General features: G+C 39.8%; 1 protein-coding gene across 3 annotated transcripts in view; it reads right to left on the reverse strand.

Annotated features, from left to right (window-relative positions):
• Positions 1-450: 450 nt before the first annotated feature.
• The window catches only part of wdr27 (WD repeat domain 27), a 46,987-nt gene continuing 26,739 nt past the window's right edge, over positions 451-20,698 (reverse strand). Inside the window, exons 23-25 of one of the 3 annotated variants that reach the window (XR_014923606.1) lie at positions 18,723-18,821; positions 18,026-18,187; positions 17,666-17,923 (exon numbers count right to left, since the gene is read on the reverse strand). Coding sequence is in view for 2 of the 3 variants with exons in the window: in XM_085477973.1 (XP_085334099.1) it covers positions 600-713; positions 18,723-18,821 (213 nt within the window). In the remaining variant the exon portion in view is untranslated. Of the gene's footprint in view, positions 714-17,665; positions 18,188-18,722; positions 18,822-20,698 lie in introns of those variants that run through there. The other 2 variants (XM_085477973.1, XM_085477974.1) reach the window with 2 other exon arrangements.

Below are 20,698 nucleotides of genomic sequence, written 5' to 3' on the forward strand. Positions count from 1 at the left end.
GGTAGAAAGGACTAAACATCCAGCACAAACAATGGAGATGGGTGCATCAGTATGAACAGTAGGAGCATCTGTGTGTCTGGCAGCCAAAGTGGTTGCACCCAGTTGATGTCATAGCTCTACGTGCTGATCTGCTAAGTGGAGGTCACAGCCAGCGATATAAGAAGTACATCTGTTCCACATACTGAACAAACTAAACGTTATGCTTGACCATTCAGAATGTGCAACAGATGTGAAAAACTGCTAATAATAATTGTTTTTGGCAAATTTAGCGATATTATGTTTAATTGACTAAATCGTGCATCACAAAAATGCAGCTAAATGAGTTCAAAGAAAGCAGCGTGCTCCCTTTAAATAAGAAATGCGCTGGAAGCATGGGCAGGAAGTTTAACAAAGACGAATGATCTGAAATGGCTGGTTTCTACTGACAATTTTAAGCACCAAGGAAGAACACACAAGAGCACATTTTTATATAACTCTACCTGTTTTTCATTAAACCAAGAGCAAAAAAAGAAAACGTTTAAATTCTTCTTTCCCAATGAAAATCCCACTTGGGACTGCATTAATAAAACCTGCATGGGTTCTGCAGGGGCCAGCTGTAATTACACAGTCTTGTTGAGGACACTGTGCACGGCAGCGCTGGTGTCACAGGACAAAGAAGAGCCACTGCTAGACTTAAACAGCCTGAGCTTCCCATCCAGGGTCCCAGTTAGCAGCTGTGAAGAAAAGAGAAAAAGCATGACATCATATTACGCTTTTATTTTTGCACACTTTTTTTCTAAAACCGTGTCAGACATCACTCTTCTTTTTACCACCTCTCTATTTAGAATACAGAGTTTCATAACGGCACACCTAGATCCCCGAAGAAGAAGAGCACCATTGAGGTCAAGACCATTCTGTGTTCCCCACCAAAATTCTTGATTTTCCATACTTGCCATTTACCCCCCCCCCCCCCCCCCCCCCAAAAAAAAAACAAAACATCATGTTGCCAGGCCTTAACTCTGTTATATAACTTTGTTTATTCAAACAAGGAGATTGAGGTTCCTGCCAGCAATACTCTCAGTGAGTCAAACATTTGGAGATTAATAAGGCACCCACACAACAACACAACAATAAACTAGCATTAATCCACACCCTGTAGGCAAACACACACGCACACACTACACACTTAATGACATGTGCAGGCTGCACACAGACAAGCACAAATACAGACGATCAATGCTTGACTACAATTTTTAGTGAGACGTACACAGTGAATCATATGTCTCTATCAGCCAAGAGAGCAGATGAGGCTGAGGAAGCATTACCTCAGCACTCTGACAGTCCGTCAGAAGCAGTGGGAAACCCTCTATGTGGGCTTTGCAGTGAGACCTATAGCACATTTTTACATGTGCAATTGTTCAGAATTTAAAAGTATACCATATTATGGAAAAATAACTCAAGATAACTCACAAACAGCTGTTATAACCTCTATTTCATGCCACTTCAACCCAAGTTTATTTTTACCACCCAGTCTTAAAGGACAAGTGAGCATAGTCTTTATATAAAGTCACGGCCTCCGGGGCCTGAAAAGTGAAAGTGAATGCTAAGGTGCCTGACGCCTCTGGCTTGACAAAAAGAAAAGAAAAGAAAGAGATCTTGTTGTATAGAAGTCAGGGGTAAAACAAACCTTAGGCTCACATTGACCTCCACCCTCAGTAAACATCTACATGATGAGTTGATGTTCTTAATTGTTCAGTTCTCTTTCATTTTTTAGTTCAGTTCTTTCTGACCTTGGTGTTAATTTAGTAAATTATGGTGTCCTCTAGAGTCTTAAAGGGCAACAAGATAATAATGACTCATATGTGATTGACAAATAGCGACCAGTGAGTGTGTCCAGTAAGATCCACCAGTTACTTTCCATGTTTCAAAAACCTCAATGATGACACTAAAAACATTGGTTAGGTCCATCCCTAACCAATGGATGATGTCACAGTATGTCCATCTTCTATATGACACCTTTGTAGGTAAGTGGAGAAAAACAAAGAACCAATCAAAAAAACCCAACATTTTACAAAATGGGAATACTCCATCAGGGAGTTTTACCTATGGTGAATATCTAGACCTGAGGTGGCTGTAAAGACAGCATCTTTTTTAAAAGCATGATAACATCAGGAATCTTGGCAAACAATGATTTGCCAAGTTGTGATAAAAAACACATTTGGTACAACAATGGTCCAACATTTTTTCCCTTGTACTAAAAAGGTTTTATGCAGGAGAAATAATCCTTTACCAGCAAACAGATGCCTGTGCTGGGAAAGGGAGTCACAATAGCTGAGGTCTGAGGATGACTCAAACACACTAAACTGGGCTGGATGCATTCTTCCTTTGAAGGGTGAAAGTTGCAGTTTCTCTTCTATAGACACATTAAAGAATTCCTGGCGAGTGTGAATCCCAGAGACAAGTTAACTTCCTCATAAAGGCAACCCAGTGAGCACAAACATATTACATCTAAATATGCATAGTATGTGATCGTGAGTCTTTGTACACCATGACGTCCACCTCAGTGACCTTAATCAACAACAGCCAGGCTGTCTGGTTCTTGCTCCCAGGCAGCTGAAAAGCCTAAAACAGGGATGTCAAACATAAGTCCCGGGGGCCAGAATCAGCCCAGGAAAGACTCCAATCTGGCCCACTGGAAGGCTTTGGAAAATGTGAACTGTATTTTTATAGGTTTTATAGCTTTTCCTAAAAAAAAAAAAAAATACCTCCATCATGGCCATTCATATTGCACCAAAGTAAAGCAAAAAAAAGAAAGAAGAATTCCTGATTTTCATTTTTTGTTCACAACTGTAGACATTTCCAACTTTTCCAGTTGGGTCACAGTTAACAGTTAAAGTTAAAAAAGTCAGTTAACAACTTTCTACTTTATTATTACAGAACTTAACTGAGGAATGAACAACTAGAACATTTACTGCCATTTTACACATTTATTTCTGACATATTTCTTTAATATGGCAGATTTGTGGCACAATTAGGCAAGATTTTGTAATTATATAGAAAAACTGAGACTTATTGTTAAAATTGCACTTCATTTTAATTTTCTTAGGGATTAAATGTGTAGTTAGGTTTTTTTACACTAACAGAAAGGGGAGTTATATTGTTCCAGCCCACTTAAGAGCTAAGTGGGCTGTATACAGTCCACAATGTAAAATGAGTTTGACATTCTTGACCTAAAACTTATGAGAGTTAGACGACAGCTACAGTAGCAACCATGGTTTTGGATCAACTCTGATCCAAAACCACTGTTACTGTGATAATACACCAATGTAAGCATGTAGTGTTAAGAGATAAACACAGAAAAGTCCAAAGGAATCCAACACATTACATCTTTGCAACCTTAAACTTTTATTTTGCCCCAAACAAGCCCACATAATAAGGGTAGCTGAAGGTTTTATTTGACCTTTGGTATCAGATGTTTTTGTTAAAAATACTGACTTACTATAGAAACACAGAAAGGAGTCATTGTGGGTCATGACAGATTTGGCTGACATTACAGCTTCATTTTCATTTTCAAGACAGACATAGTTTTCATCAAGTTTGATTTCTGTGGAATTTTAGATAACCTTACGCACATAACCTGAGGCTCCATTTGAGAGTTTTGTTCATTTGTTTTGAGGTTTGGTTGAACAAAGTCCAAGTCCAAACTTTTTAGGAATTCTGAGTAAGATCAGAAAATCCATTGCATGGTTTGTCACGCATGTTGCATAATTTATTGTTAGCAACTGGCTCAACACCACGGAAAAGAAACCACAAATCAACAGTTCAAAGCCAGAATAAAAATGCCGATTGAGAAAGCAATGTGGATTAGATTTTCAATGGTGAGTCAAATTTTGGCACTCTGGATGACAGAAAGTATATGTCTATAGAAACCGGTATGAACAAATGCTAAGGATTTGATAATATGGCGAACAATGTGTTTTCCCCTCCCAGAGGATGCCATTCATCAGCTGTGGAGCACAAATTTCACAAACGCCAAAATAGCAAGATGTTCTGTAGTGACCATGCTGAGAGTTGAAGGAGGATCCAGATGACAGATGGAAAAAGGGGCAGATGGTCACCACGGTTATCTCAGTCTTGACTTTACATAGACATGGGATCAATAAAAGAAATGTATAGCCTGTTGCTCGTGGTGATAAATAGTTGGTAACTTATGGATATATTCACACTCAGAACCTTTTAGACATTAGACAACAGACAATACCATCTGGGTGAATATAAGAAAGTAGTTATATAAAATATAATGTTTTATATCCTCCGCTTACCCTTATATTTTTTAAATGTAAATCTTTATATCTGTGTATCTTTAAAACATTAAAATTGCATAAAATGAGAAAATAGAAAAAATTGAGAAATCCGATTGTACTCACAGATCTGAACTTAACATTTTGAGTACTGGGACAAAGGAAGTTCACCATTATTACCTAAGACCACAGCCAACTGAAGAAGTTCTGTCTAATGCATGTGAAAGGTTTCGATACTTAAAAATGTCTCTTGTGACTTTGAAACTTCCTGTTCATTGCAGTTCCAGCTGTGCTGAACACAGGCCAGGCTGTCTCAGCTCAGTCTGTGTCTCACTGTAATGTGACATTCTGGAGTAGACAGCAGTCCACCTCTGTATTTATTCTCTGGCTGCGACAGTACGACGGGGGTAATGTCTGAGGTCAAGAGGAAACATATCCATCCATCCATCCATCCATCCATCCATCCATCCATCCATCCATCCATCCATCCATCCATCCATCCATCCGTAATCAGCCAATCAAATGGGCAGCTCAATGGGCAAGTAGAAACAACACAACCTTAAAGTTGACTTGAACATGTCTACTTGAATGAGGCATGGTTGTTGGTGCCAGATGCTTTGGTCTGAGTATTTGAGAAACTGCTGAATACCACACCCAGACCGCACTTGTGTCTGCTAACAATAGGAAGCTGAGGCGACACACAGGCTAGGCTCACAAAAACTGGGGAGACTGTAAAAATGTTGCTTCCTCAATTTATGCTGCAAGGTTTGAATGGTTGGGTCAAAATTTGAAGTAAACAACATGAAAGGAAGGCTCCATTCCACCTGTGTCATCTCTTTTATGATCTCAGTGTACTCATCTTATGATGGTTGCTTCCAGCAGAATTATGCACCATATCACGAAGCTTCAAACAAACTTCATCCAACAGAGTACCTTTGGAATGTGACAGAACAGGAGATTTGCATATGGATATGCAGCTGGCAAATCTACAGCAACTGTGCTATCGTGTCAATCTCCCAGGAAAGTTTCCAGCATCTTGTTTAATCTGCCTGCAGTAGTTCTAACAGCAAAATAATGGTCAACCCACTGCTAGAAGAGTGTGCCTAATAAAGTGGCTGTGAGTGTACAATGTACATGAATCAAAGTGTTGCGCTGACATCATTGGTATTTGTGACACACCAAAATTACTCATATATTGGTTTGTGTGGTGCTGTTAGGTAAAATAGGTAGTAACAACCAATGATTCTTACTGTTAAATAACCTAAAAACCATTGTAAACTAATAAAATAATAATGTAACAGCATCAGAAAGTGCATCTTATTTCACTGGAGTCCTCAAATGTGCTACTTTTTCCAACCAGCAGTTGCAACCACGAAGATATAAAATTGAATTGCTATTCATTACAGCTGTAATTGTGCTGATCGTACTGTGCTGCATCTCAGGGAAAAACTCCAGGGATCCTTTTATATCCTAGTCCATCCCTGCTGTGTGAGTAACAGCTGCCAAATGGCCACAAATTAAAAATGATACAGTAAAAATGTCTACTGGGACAACAGCTGGGGTTTTTTTGCCCGGCTGCAAAAAGTAAAGATGATAAAAGCTGACATAGAGAGACAAGAAAAGCACTTAGCATGAAAAGTCACAGATATGACTCACTCTTTGTTCATCTTAGTTTGGATGATCGTACGTGTTAAAGTTTTGCAGACAACTGATTGTGTCAGCAAGTGGTCATGGTTCTGCGCTACCTCCAACACACTAAGTGCAAATGAGAACCAAGTACCTCAGAGTTCAAAAACATTCACTTAGTCCAAAGACTCTAAAAGAAGACAGTAGATTATAACAAAAAACAAAACAAAAACAGATGTATGACTCAGAAACTGACCAGACGTGTAGCGAGGAGGTCCAGTAACTTACAGTAAGATACAGTGGTGTGAAAAAGTATTTGAGCCATTAGTGATTTTTTAGTTTTTTTGCACATTTGTTACACTTAAATGTTTCAGATCATCAAACAAAGTGTAAAATTAGATACATTTTAAATTTTAAATTATGGTTTTATTTACTAAAGAAAAAAGCTATCCAAATCTACCTGGCTATATGTGGAAAAGTAATCGACCCCTAAATCTAATAACTGAATTGCACTGAATAAAAACAATTTGGCAAAGAAGAGTGGGCCAAAATTCCTCCACAGTGATGTGAAAGACTCATTGCCAGCTATTGCAAATGCTTGATTACAGTTTTTGCTGCCAAAGTGGTTAACCAGTTATTATGTTTAGGGGGCAGGGCTGGACTGGTAATCTAGCATACTACGCATTTGCCTGGTGGGCCAACATACTTGTGGGCCGATGGGTCAATATTTCTTTTTTCTTTGTTGATAATTATACAGGCTACAGGCCGGCTTGTGGGGCTGCTGCACCCCGGCCATGCAAGCACTAACAGAAGCACATTTGTTCATTAGTGACACTGGATTGCCCAATCAAATCTGGCCCCTATTGCACTCATGCACCTTGTAGAGTTTATTGTTGAAGACGCTGATAATGATGGACAAACAAAAGTGAAATGGTGCAATATATGTCAAATTAAGTAAATTAAATTAATCATATAAGCAGCAATAGTACCAGCAACAACCCCCTCGTAGTCATAAGAGGCGCTAAACAGAGAAGTGCAGGAGAAGGGATAGCAGTCTCAACAACAGAGTGAGAAAGAGATGGAGGAAGTTCTAAATAACATGATAAGAAAATGGTTGGAAAGTAGAGATTCAAATTTTAAAGTAAAATTAATGACTTCTAGTGATGTGTGAAACCACAATTTTCAGTACGATTCCAAGTAAATACAGGATCACTTTTGCCAATACTAATACTGATATAAATACTTAACCTATGAAGACAGCCTATGTAGAGGAGTGCAATATGTCATGAATTATGAGATGAATCATCATGAAATGCATATTCTGAACACATATTAATGACCACAAAATCACTGTGATTTTTACCTTTCACAATAGTTACCTAACAGAACAAAAGAGATCCAATCCCAGTGCGAGCATCAATACTATCAATATTTTGATCGATCTGTCTCCCGCTAATAACCGCTTTGACTAACGGTTAAAGAGTAGTTTTTTATTGTCACATGCATGCACTGCTACTAAGATGTCCGAATCCAACAACAGCTTTACAACCTGATAGAAAAGAAAAACTTTCAATATCAATAATCCAACAAATTGAAATTGAAACAAAATACAGTATGCGTATGATTATTATATATACATACAGTTGCACTAAAAGCTACACTTTTTATTTAACTAGTATCAGCTAAGATGTGCTAATCCAACGACTGTACCAACCAGATAAAAAAAACCTGATACACATAATGATAGTTTCAAATATTTTTATGTGCATATATTTAACTGGACCATTTGCGACCAATCATGGTGGCCTGCTTGGACCAAAGATGCTAGGGCTGATTTTTTTGTCTCAGTCCATACCTGTAAAGGGCCACTTATTATTTTACATACGACGAGACAGGTTGGTGGCTGATTTTTCCCTTGATAAATGAAATCATCATTTAAAAACGTTTGTATTTTCGTCTAATATTAAGCTGGAGCCAGGCCTGGGGAGGGAGCCAGAGGGGGAGCATCCAATGACTGAGCTGTAGGAGCCTTGGGGTCTGGCCGGGTGCAGCCCGAAGGAGCAAATTGGGCCCACCCTCCTGTAGGCCCAGCACCTGCAGGAGGCTCCATATGGGTCGGGTGCAATGTGTGCCGAGCAGCAGTCAGGGGCAGAGGCCCGTGACGATCTGATCCCCAACTGTCAAGGCTGGCTATTGAGAAATAGAACGTCACCTCACTGGTGGGGAAAGACCCTAAGATGGTGTGTGTGGTTGAGTTATAGTTGGGTTCACCTCAATGCAAGCCTTTGGAATTGCCTTCATTGAGAATTGGCGGCAGAGGAGGGTATTCTTATATCCCCTCAGCTTACTCAGTATATTGCCCTAACTTTTTGGGGTCACTGGGTGAGGTTCTTGAGGGTCCGCCTTCACACCGTCATTCTTCTGGGAGACTTCAATGCTCATGTGGGCAATGACAGTGATACCTGAAGGGGTGTAAGGGAGGAATGGCCTTTCTGATCTGAACCCAGGTGGTGTTTTACTATTAGACTTCTGTGGAACTCATAGTTTGTCCAAAATAAACACCATGTTTGCACATAAATATGTCCTTAAGTGCATGTGGCATCAAGCCAGTGATTGATTATGTAATGGCATCATACATAGCCATATGTTCTGGACACTTGGGTGAAGGGAGGAGCTGAGCTGTCAACTGATGATCACCTATCGAGGGTTAGGGGTGGATGCTGGAAAGACCTGGCACACCTAAATATATACTAACAGTGAGCTGGAAACGTCTGGGAAAGGCCTTGGTCTGGGAGATCTTTAACTCCCATCTCTGGCAGAACTTCGACAGCATTCCGAGGGAGGCTGGGGACATTCAGTCCAAATGGATCATGTTCTGCGCCTCCATTGCCGAGGCAGCTGCAAGGAGTTTTGGTCGCAAGGTGTCATGGTGAAAATCCCTGAACCTGATGGTGGACACAGTAATCAAGCTGAAGACGGAGTCCTATCGGGCTTGGTTAGCCTGTGGGACTTTGGAGGCAGCTGATGGGTACTGGCAGCCGAAGCTCCCCTGACAGGGTGTACAGTGTAAGTGTGGTGCTGCTGAATTCAACTGAGGATATAGTCAGGCAGTCAGGGAATACTTTTAGGACCTCCCTAAACCCACTGACATGCCTTCTGAAGGGGGGACTGGGGACTAGGGGAACTTTAATTTTCGTAATTAAAATGAAAATTTTATGTCTACAGAAACAAAATTATCTACAACTGATACTAGGTTCTAGGTTCTAGGTTCTTTATTATTTGTCACATGCATAGTTATACAAGTATAACACACAGTGAAATGTAGCCTGACACGCTCCTCGACATGTGCAAAAATTGGGGGGGGGGGGGGGGGTGTAGAGGAAGAACATTATATATATATATATATATATATATATATATATATATATACACATATAGTATATACACTGGGTGAATGTGCAGTAGTAGCAGCAAGCAGGTGAATTCTGTACATTAATATGAATAGATATCTGACTATTTTACAGGATAGACAATATAAACATATTTAAAATTAAAGGAATTGAAATGTACATTGTGCCTTGGTTTAGTGTCTGGAAGAGTCTTGTCTCAGTCAATTATAGATGATGTGAGAGGGCGGGTGTGTGTGTTTAGGGCACGGATGGCTTGGGGATAGAAGCTCCTCTTGAGTCTCTCTGTCCTTGCCCGGAAGATGCGGAACCTTCTACCAGATTGCAGAAGTTGGAACAGTTTGTTGCCAGGATGGGACGGGTCCTTCAGTATCTGCGCTGCTCTAGTCCGGCATCTCCTGGTGTAGGTGTCCTGAAGCGGGGGGAGAGCAATCCTGCAGCAGCGTTCTGCTGTACGGATCACTCTCTGGAGAGCTTTTTGGTCCTTCACACAGCTGTTCCTGAACCACGATGTCATGTTCTGTGTGAGGATGCTCTCCACAGCACCTGTATAGAAAATCCTGAGGATCTTTGGAGAGACCCTGAACTTCCTCAGTTGTCGTAGGTGATACAGGCGCTGCCTAGCCTTTTTGGTCTGGACCTGAATGTGGGCAGCCCATGTCAGGTCTGAGGAGATGTGGACACCAAGATACTTGAAGGACTGCACCCTCTCCACTGGAGCTCCATTGATGATAATGGGCTTGTAGTCTCTGTGCTGACCCCTTCTGAAGTCCACCACCAGCTCCTTGGTCTTGCTGACGTTCAGCTGGAGGTGGTTGTCCTGGCACCACGATGCCAGATTCTTCACTTCATCCATGTAGGCCGCCTCATCGTTGTTGGAGATGGCACCCAACACCACTGTGTCGTCAGCAAACTTCACAATGGTGTTGGAGCCATGGGTGGCCACACAGTCTGAAGTGTAGAGGGAGTAGAGCAGTGGCGAGAGGACACATCCCTGAGGTGCTCCTGTGTTGATGGTGATGCTGTTGGAGAAGCACCTGCCCACCCTCACCACCTGAGTTCTGCCAGTGAGGAAGTCCAACACCCATGCACACAGACGGCTGTTAAGTCCCAGATCCCTCAGCTTTGTGAACAGTCTGCAGGGCACTATTGTGTTAAACGCTGAACTGTAATCAACAAACAGCATTCGCACATAGTTACCCTGTTTCTTGTCCACGTGGCTGAGAGTGGTGTGTAGGACGTGGGCGATGGCATCCTCTGTGGATCTGTTGGATCTGTAGGCGAACTGCAGTGGATCTGTGGTGTCTGGGATGGAGGAGGAGATGATGTTCTTCAGCAGCCTCTCAAACACCTTCATTACTACCGAGGTCAGTGCAACTGGCCGGTAATCGTTCAGGGATGAGGGTTTGCTGTTCTTGGGCACAGGGATGATGGTGGATCTTTTGAAGCATGTGGGGACCACAGACTTCGCCAGGGACTCGTTGAAGATGTAAGTGAACACACCTGCTAGCTGGTCAGCACAGCAGCGCAGCAGACGGCCGGTGATACCGTCTGGCCCCGCCGCTTTACTAACAACTTTTATAGGAAAAAAATTCCAATGTGCTAAACCAAATTACTGATAAGGCATCAGTAGGCAAAAAAGCAACACAAACAAAAATACTTTAAGCATCAGCTGGCTTCAGTTTGTTTGCTAAATTACTCACTGAGGTTTAGATGAACAAGGTCCTTAACTTAAAGATCAAGTGTCAGAAAGAAGAGGGACATGTCTGTAAAGGTTCTCAGTCATCCAGGTCATCGTGGTCTAAAGAGCTTGGAACGAAAAGCGTCTGGACTTCTTTAAGTTTCTTGAAGATGTTTCACCTCTCATCCGAGAAGCTTCTTCAGTTCTAAAAACTGAAGAAGATGAACCATTTTCTTTCCAAGCTCTTTAGACAAAGAAGAGGGATATTTTCACAAAGAGAGTAACAACTGGTTCAACAGATGCTTAGAAGAGCTCATCTAGGCAAGGCAAGGCAAGGCAAATTTATTTGTATAGCACAATTCAACAACAAGGTGCTACTTTCTATTTTAAATTCCCTGAATTTAAAATACTCTCTAGACCCAGTCTAGACCCAGCTGGGGAGCTACCCAGAGCTCTAAACCCACTTAACAAACAAACAAACAAAACAGTATATAAAATCAAAACAGATAAAATCAGAACAGTAGATAAAATCAGTAGTTAATGTAAGTTTTGAAATTTAAGCTTAACAAACAAACAAAACAGTATATAAAACCAAAACAGATAAAATCAGAAATAGATAAGATCAGTAGTTAGTGTAAGTTTTGAAATTTAAGCTTAAAAGTGTGGATTTGGTGCTTTATTCAAATGCAGCTGAGAATAGGTGAGTCTTCAACCTGGATTTAAATAAACTGAGTGTTTCAGCTGATCTGAGGCTTTCTGGGAGTTTGTTCCAGATATAAGGAGCATAAAAGCTGAATGCAGCTTCTCCGTGTCTGGTTCTGACTCTGGGAACTGATAAAAGACCGGATCCAGATGACCTGAGGGATCTGGAAGGTTCATACTGGGTCAGCAGGTCACTGATGTATTTTGGTCCTAAACCATTCAGAGCTTTATAGGCCAGCATCAGAACTTTAAAGTCTATCCTCTGACGGACAGGTAGCCAGTGTAAAGACCTCAGAGCTGGACTGATGTGGTCCACTTTTTTGGTCTTAGTGAGGACTCGAGCAGCAGAGTTCTGAATGAGCTGTAGTTGTCTGACTGATTTTTTAGGTAGACCTGTAAAGATGCTGTTACAGTAATCAAGCCTACTAAAAATGAATGCATGGACTAGTTTTTCCAGGTCCTGTTGAGACATCAGATCTTTTATCCTTGATATATTCTTGAGGTGATAGTAAGCTGACTTTGTTATTGTCTTAATGTGTTTTTCTAAGTTTAGGTCTGCATCCATCACTACACCCAAATTTCTCGCCTGGTTTGTGGTTTTTAGATGTATAGATTGAAGTTCTCTGGTGACCTGTAATCGTTTTTCTTTGGCGCCAAAGACTATTACTTCAGTTTTGTTTTTGTTTAGTTGGAGAAAATTGTGGCACAACCAGTCATTGATTTCCTCAATGCATTTACCAAGAGCCTGTACAGGGCCTCGGTCTCCTGGTGACATTGTGATATATATTTGTGTGTCATCTGCATAGCTGTGGTAGTTTATTTTGTTGTTCTTTATAATCTGTGCCAGTGGGAGCATGTAAATGTTAAACAGAGGGGGTCCCAAGATGGAACCTTGGGGAACTCCACATGTGATACTTGTCTGCTCAGATGTGAAGTTACCTATTGATACAAAGTATTTCCTGTTTTCTAAGTATGCTTTGAACCAGTTTAGTACAGTTCCTGAAAGACCTGCCCAGTTCTCCAGTCGTTTGAGTAATATGTTGTGGTCAACTGTATCAAATGCTGCACTGAGATCCAGTAAAACTAGGACTGACATTTTTCCACTGTCTGTATTTAGACATATGTCATTGAACACTTTTGTCAGAGCGGTTTCAGTGCTGTGGTTCTGTCTAAAACCTGACTGGAAGGCATCGTAGCAGTTATTCTGTGTTAAGAAGTAATTGAGCTGTTGAGAAACTGCTTTTTCAATGATCTTACTTAAAAATGGGAGATTTGAGATCGGCCTGTAGTTGTTCATTTGTGTCTTGTCAAGATTGTCCTTTTTCAGTATAGGTTTGATTACAGCAGTTTTTAGTGGTTCTGGAAACACACCTGACATTAAGGAAAAGTTGACGATCTGTAACAGGTCTGACTCTAAAGTCTTTGAGACCTTTTTGAAAAAACTTGTTGGCAGGACATCTAAACAGCAGGAGGAGGAGTTCAGTTGACCTAAGATGTCCTCCAGGTCTTTGCTGTTAATAGGGTGAAACTGTTTGATGGTGTTTAAACAGCTTTTCGGTGGACACAGTACATATCCTGGATCTGCTGTTGATGTTCCAACTGCTTGTCTAATCTTTTGGATTTTGTCTGTGAAGAATTTGGCAAAGTCATTGCAGGCCATGGTCGAATGAAGTTCAGCTGCCACTGGCACAGGAGGGTTTGTTAGCCTGTCAACTGTAGAAAATAAGACCCGAGCATTATGGCTGTTTTTAGTGATGATGTCAGAGAAGTAGGACCTTCTTGCACTCCTCAGTTGTAAATTATAATTGTGAAGTTTCTCTTTATAGATGTCATAATGAACCTGGAGGTTTGTTTTTCTCCATCTGCGCTCAGCTTTCCTACACTCTCTTTTTTCATTTTTCACTAGTGTGGAGTTTCTCCATGGAGACTTTTTCCTTCCAGAGATAACCTTCACCTTAATGGGGGCAATAGTGTCCATTACATTTAACATTTTTGCATTAAAGCTATTGACGAGCTCATTGACTGAACCTTTGGACAGGTCAGGTGTTAATGGGAAGACCTGGTTAAAGATCTCACTACTGTCTTCAGTTATACACCGTTTTGTGATCACTGTTGTTGATATATTTGTGTGGGCTGAGATTTTACTTTCAAAGAAAACACAGTAAAGATCAGATAAGCCCACATCAGACACAGTAATGTTTGAAATGCTCAGGCTCTTGGAGATCAGTAGGTCGAGAGTGTGTCCTCTATTATGTGTGGCCTCTGTTACATGCTGAGTCAGCCCAAAGTTGCCCAGAGTGTTACTCAGGTCTTTAGTCCCTTTGTCCTGAGGGTTGTCCACATGGATGTTAAAATCCCCAACAATAATTACACAGTCGAAATCAACACAGATCACAGACAGCAGTTCACTGAGGTCATTAAAAAAGTCTATGCAGTATTTGGGAGGCCTGTAAACATTAAGAAACACAACTTTGGATGGGGCCTTCAGCTGTAAAGCCACATATTCAAAAGACTGAAAACTTCCAGGAGATAGCTGCTTACATTGAAATGATTCATTAAATAAGACAGCGACCCCTCCTCCTCTCCTGCTCACCCTGGCCTCACTGATAAAACTGTAGTTAGGAGGGGTCGTCTCGATGAGAACAGCTCCACACCAATAATGAACCCTCTTTTGAAGTGAACTGCTGATAGTCAAGCTATCAGCAGTCCTGACCTGCTGATAGTCAAGCTATCAGCAGGTCAGGATGACACAGAACAGAAATATGAGTAATCCAAACAGTGTGCAGCGCCATGAAATCTGTGCCCCTCATCTGACCCAGTAACCCGTTTCTTCACTTCTGGCTAAAACATTTTTCTTTACACATGAATCCAAAATTCCAAATTCAATGGAAAAAGTACCTGTGGATACAGTAGCATGACTGCCTTGTTTAAAGGCACTACTAAATTGTAATCTCAAAAAAGAAAAAAAGAACATCCTATTTTGTATTATATGCAAGGAATGACAAGAACACCCCTGTTGCATGTGAAAATCCTTCTGCTCTAATTTACACAGTAGCACATTAAGGTTCAACACGAGAAAGCAAACAAATTGCAAACAAATTTACAGCTGCATACAATGCAACTCCCACACGATTTTATAAGACAGCATTGTGAAGTGACAATAAAAGCTAAAATCCCTAATTACAGACTAAAGTACAGGAATAAACCTAAGGGAATAAACCCTGAGGTGGATCTGTCTGCTTGATTCTCTTTTAAGTATTCAGGTGGAAAACATGAGTGATAAATGAGTGGAAAATATGCATTGCCTTATCTGTCTGTGTCTCCCATCAGAGGTTTCTCACAGCTGTAAATATGGAGAACATCTGGCCCTCAAATGTAGATCAACAGCAAGATGAACACAGGTTAGGGACATTTTTTGCCAGCACTTTGTCTTAGGAGAAAGCATGAGCATAGCATATTTCCAATATATCACATGGTTAACTTTAGAACTAACCGGCCATTTCTCAGGACTTCTTGAACTTAAAATGACTTTTGACTTATTGCTTTTGGCTCACAAAAATTAAACCACAGATAGGTAATCTGAGCAAAGTATAAGTTAGCACCAGGTGAACAGGCACTTCTGCAGGGTTAAAAGAAACTATCTGCTTCACAAGTAAGCAAACAAGATTTGCTAATGATCACATCTGGCAAAATTATGGACAAAGGGAGTTACTGAACTTTTGAGAAACTGAGGAAAAATTAGAGAACCAGTAAATAAAGTCATACCAGTGCTATGGATGGAATCATAACATTTACTGAGCTTTTATGTCATCAGACCCATCTCCAATGACAACTGAGCAAAACTGCCTCCCTAAACGGGTTTTGTCAAACCACCCTGAAATCATTTTGGGAACAGCGATCTGTGGTGGATGCATGCAACTGTGCCCAGCTGTGTACTAACCGCAATCAGATAATTGGTTGACAAAATGCAGAGGACAATTTACCAGTAAGCTAAACTTGTGACGTCCACTAAAATTCAACAAAACAGGCAAAAATGACTTGACTAATCCACAAGACTCAGATAAATTACCTAACTAAACATTTAGATGCCTGTACGTCTTAACATCAACATAATTCTTATATCAACTTTCAGCCTAGTTTGACCTAGTTTGTGGCAAGGCTGTACTGGTTTTTACAGCAAAACCCTCATTTTTTATAATGTATTCTGTATGCAAAGGCCTGTTACATGAATGTGAGAATGTAAATACTACTAGAGTATATGTTCATCATTATTACATTATATATATTTACTTTCTGATAAGATATATATCACTATTTCAATCTACAACCCGACACGTGTGGTGGAAAGTAAGATAAAGTCTATTGATTCAACATGTCTTGTTTCTGAATTTCTGATTTGTCCCATCAAGTAAAACAAAATGTACAGAAGTACTAATGTTGAGCAAGCACGCCCTGACTGATGAAGTGTGTCTTCAAACTCTGCAGATCACTGTACTTCAGCCAGATAATGGCTATGAACCAAGCTTTCCACTTTCAAGCTGGGAAATCTGAATGTATCATTGTGCTCCAAAGTTTCGCTGAATTGAGTTACAAAAATGGACATGCAGATTTAAAACATGTGCCTTGAGTTGACAACACAGTCAACAAATCTTAAAAGATGTTCAGCAAAGGCTGTGATATTATAACATAGAATCTATATTTTAGATTTTATTTTTTATAAGTATTCTTGCATTGGATATTTTCAAAGGAATGCGTTGCTTTATTAAAAAGGCACTATATATGTTGTTAGTCACTAAAAGCATGTTGGTATAAAGCAGCACTGTAATGGCAATTCAAAGTAAACACATATCTTTTCTGTTTTCTTTGGTGCAACTCCCCACATTCCATGAATTGTTTTCTTCTAGATTGATGGCAGGCCAGGCAAAGATAAACAGTTTTAAATTCTTGTGGATAACTTTTAATAATTCATAGATCACAGAACAACCCCTGCAACAGATTGGCAACCTGGGTAGGGTGTACTCTGCATCTCGATCCGTGATAGCTTTGATAAGCTCCAGCCTAACCATTAGCAAAAGAAGATGGATGGATGACAGCACAAACTAAACCCTTTCAATAATTTTTTTTAATTGAAAGCAGCTTTGAGTCACAGGTGAGTAAAGATATCACAGGTCACATGATTTTTCATTACTGAGGCATTTTGACCGTGGGTGATGTAACTTAGCATTAAACGATTCACGCTATTGAGTACAGAGCTCACAGTGTCTATGATCTGAAGATTCCTGCATGCATATGCACCTATGCCCTGGCTCCAAGGATTGGATTCTGTAAGGTTTTATCCTAGTCAAACAAGTGCAGGATCAGGAAGTTCTAGTTTCAGAGTTTTGCTGACTTATGATCGCTTCAATGGGAGAAGCCCCAATAATAAAACTGGCTGAAGTGCCATTATAGTAATTCCAGTCTCCGGTGTGGTACTAGAATCCAGACTGAACACTTAGATGTATCAGACATGAAAATGTGGCTACCGGAAGCAAAGATAAAAAAAACGAATGACAAAAGATCCTGTAGCAATCTGTCTTGATGTGTTACATTGTGTACAGCAATCAACCAGCTCGGAAACCAGCTTGTTTGCTTTTGCTTATTTAGGTCTGATGGCTGCAGTGTTTTGGTTCCCTGCTGTGTGTAGTCTTTCGTTGGCTCATTTTCATTCATCTTCAGTCCTGAAAGCCCTTGAACCTAACCACCAGAGGAATGTTTTTTCTTTGTTTGTTAAGCAACTTAACACAGGCCTATGAATCATTTAAGCAAAGAAATACCAAACTCAAGGGATGAACCAGTGCTGTATCTATGCATCACAGACAATTTAACTGGAACCAGTTTTAAACTTTGCTACCAGTCACAGAGAATCAGGGAGAAAAGGATGAGTTATGCCAACTTACAAAAGAACTGGACTAAAAATCAGTGCCAACAGGTCTTGTGGAATGATAAATCCAATATTTTTATGGGGGCTTTTTAGCCTTTATTGTGATAGGAAAGTGCAGAAAAGACAGGAAAGCTGAGTGAAAGACTAGGGGAAGAATGCATAAAATGGCCTTGGGGCAAATTTGAAACCAGACCTCTGCATTAGCCTTATAATATATGGGAGGCTTGCTGAACTTACTGAGCTAAACTGGCACCCCAATGATTTGTTGTTCTATGTATGAAGGAGGTAAAGAGAGAGGTACAGCCATCTGTAAGACACAGAAGGCTCTGTCATGGCTCGGTGCTGGATTTCAGCCAGTAGCATTAGGGATATTGTCAAAACTGATGGAATTATGGATGTAGAGAATTACCATCAATTGAACACTTTCAGTCATGAATAGGCTTTCCCAGAGCTTGGACCTCCACATTATTGAAGCAGTTTGCGTCCATCTTTACGGAATCAAAGGAAGCCAACATCCAAAGAAGAAGAGCTTTGGATGTTTTTAAGAAGCCTGGAGAACTATTCCTGAAGACTACATAAAGAGGAGTTCAAGATGTGTTGAAGAATAATGATTGTCATACCAAAAATTGACTTTCATCACTGGAATTATAGAATCTGTACTTTTGGCTTGCATGAATTCACATGTTTCAAAAAAGAAAATGCTGCACCTATTTCTTATTTTCATAGCATAATGTAAAGAAATGAACAGTACCTCAAGATTTTTGTATAGTATTGTAGATATCGCACTATAGACTGCATAGTTACATAGGCTACCTTGCTCACTAACCTAGCTAGGGTTAGCTCCCTACAAAAAAAAGGTGAATATTGCTAAAATGTTAAACTCAGTTCAATCCACAAACTGATAGGTGGCATCAAGTAAATCATTTGTCACATTTAAAGTATTGTGTTGACTATACTACGCAGTGAGTACAGACAAAGACACCTTAATAAGTCGTCCCAGAGGAGATCATTCAGTTTTCATTGGAATATGAAGCAAAGATATTTTTTTGAGGCAAATCATTGCATATTTATCTATACACAAAAACAAACAGTAATCAGAGTCTTACCTGTGGTGTAGCAGGGTTGAAGGCCACATTAAGCACAGTGTCTGAGTGGTTTTGTAATCTGTGGAGATAGTTGCTGCTACGGATGTCATACACATAGGCCTGCAATTAAGGACACAATGAATGTATACAGAAGATTAGTGTGTACCATTGTACTTACAACACACAATTATGTTCTGACGAGCATGATGATAATGCAGATCAACTTGAGTATCATTTCAGCTTCAAGGGTAAATGTTTATCTTTTTTTGTACTTCCAGACACAAATGACATTTAATATACAGTGCATGTATATAGTAAAATGTCCAGCCAAGATTGATTGCTAGGGGTAAATGTCCAAAGCCCAAATTTCTTGTAAACAGGAGTATTACAGCGATTAAAGCTTGTCCAGAAATCAGACATGTAGCAGACACTAAAAGTCACGCCAAAGTCAATCATCCTTTGTGCTGGACTAATCTCAAAATAACTGAAGTTCAATAGAGTAAATAAACAGGGTATTTTAGCAGTTTTTCAGTAATTAACAAAATCTGTAATTTATCAAAACACGGTTTGCATTCTTTTTGTGTCCTATGCTTCTTCTTATATTTACTGAGTAGTTTCCTGATTCCTGAGTGCTTGGATAACCTGTGATATAAATAATGGTAAACAGTGATGAAGAAGGTCAATTTAAACACCTGAGTGTTGGATGCTGATTTTCAGCTTTAAAAACTGTGTAAGTGTAAATTTTAATGTTAAAGCATAAATACTCATACTGAAGTTTGTTGCACAGACAGATGTCAAAATAGTGAACATCTCAAAATCAAGCTGCCATTACCAGTTATAACAAAGCCTTGCAGATACTGCGTGTTACTAGTGTATTTTGCTTTGAGGTAGTTAGGAATTGTTAATCACCCCTGTGGGAGTTGTGGATTTTATACTTCCTCTCGTTGATTTAAAAAAGAAAAACCCCAAAAATCGTGAGCGTACTGAATGTCTCCATCTGTTTCATTTGAGACCTTAGAACAGAAAGTTTGTTATTGTATGCTTTTTCTAAATATAATCAGTAAGTTTTTAGAAAAATGCATTAACCTCAGTGCCATAAGGACAGATAAAAACAGATGTGGGGATGTCTGCTACAAGATGAAGACTCATCAAATTCCTGCAGCTGTTTTGTATCATGTTTCCCCGAAAAAAAGAAGAAAAAAAAACCCTGCTTCAAATGAATCCTGTCAAAAGAGTGACTCCTGTCTAAGGCTTATGAAGTGTGTGATGCCTGAAAGGGATTTAGGTATATGGAAGAAAAAAGTTATCTTAGGAATGCTTTAATATCACATGGATCACATGATGTATTAGTTTATGTCAATAGTAACTGAAACGGAGCAGAGCCCAGGGTCAGGAGGGTTTGCAATATATCACTGAGCATATATTCTGATTAATAAATTGATAATTAAGTCACAGTTTCATGATAAGAAATAATACATATTTCATCTGTATATAGAAAAGCTAAATATCAGCCATGCTAAAATGATATTCCACTTCGGTTACTTTTGGGCTAAGTTTTTTGGAAAATGTGTAATATGATCTAGGGAGTCTTTTTTAGACTATTCAGGTTCCTTTTTTTTCCATGATTGCTTTTTGATATATTAAGACAAGTACAAATGTGTCTGGCTCATATAAGTCTCAAGGCAGCTACAAATAAATACGATGTAGCTCACTACCGTATACTCTCCCGGTTTCCAAGAAACGCTGGAAATGACCGATCTCAACAGAGATGCAAAAGTCTGTGCTGTGCTGAGTCCCCATAATTAATAAGAATCAGCAGCATGCATATATTATTCCACTGCTTTCAACAAGCACGTATACGAGAAGAACAGAGAGATGGATAAGGAAAAGGGAGGCTGTCTTCTGGAAACGTCTTGAAAGTCAGGCAAGCTCTGGAAAAGCAATTAAACAGTTGTGCTTCAACATGAATGTTGACTTCTTTGGAAAAAGGGTTGAAT

The sequence above is a fragment of the Copadichromis virginalis genome, linkage group LG13 (genome assembly GCF_057382275.1).
Source record: "Copadichromis virginalis isolate Kocher_CV1m ecotype Utaka linkage group LG13, C_Virginalis_male_GT1.1, whole genome shotgun sequence".
In the NCBI taxonomy this organism is placed as follows: domain Eukaryota; kingdom Metazoa; phylum Chordata; class Actinopteri; order Cichliformes; family Cichlidae; genus Copadichromis; species Copadichromis virginalis.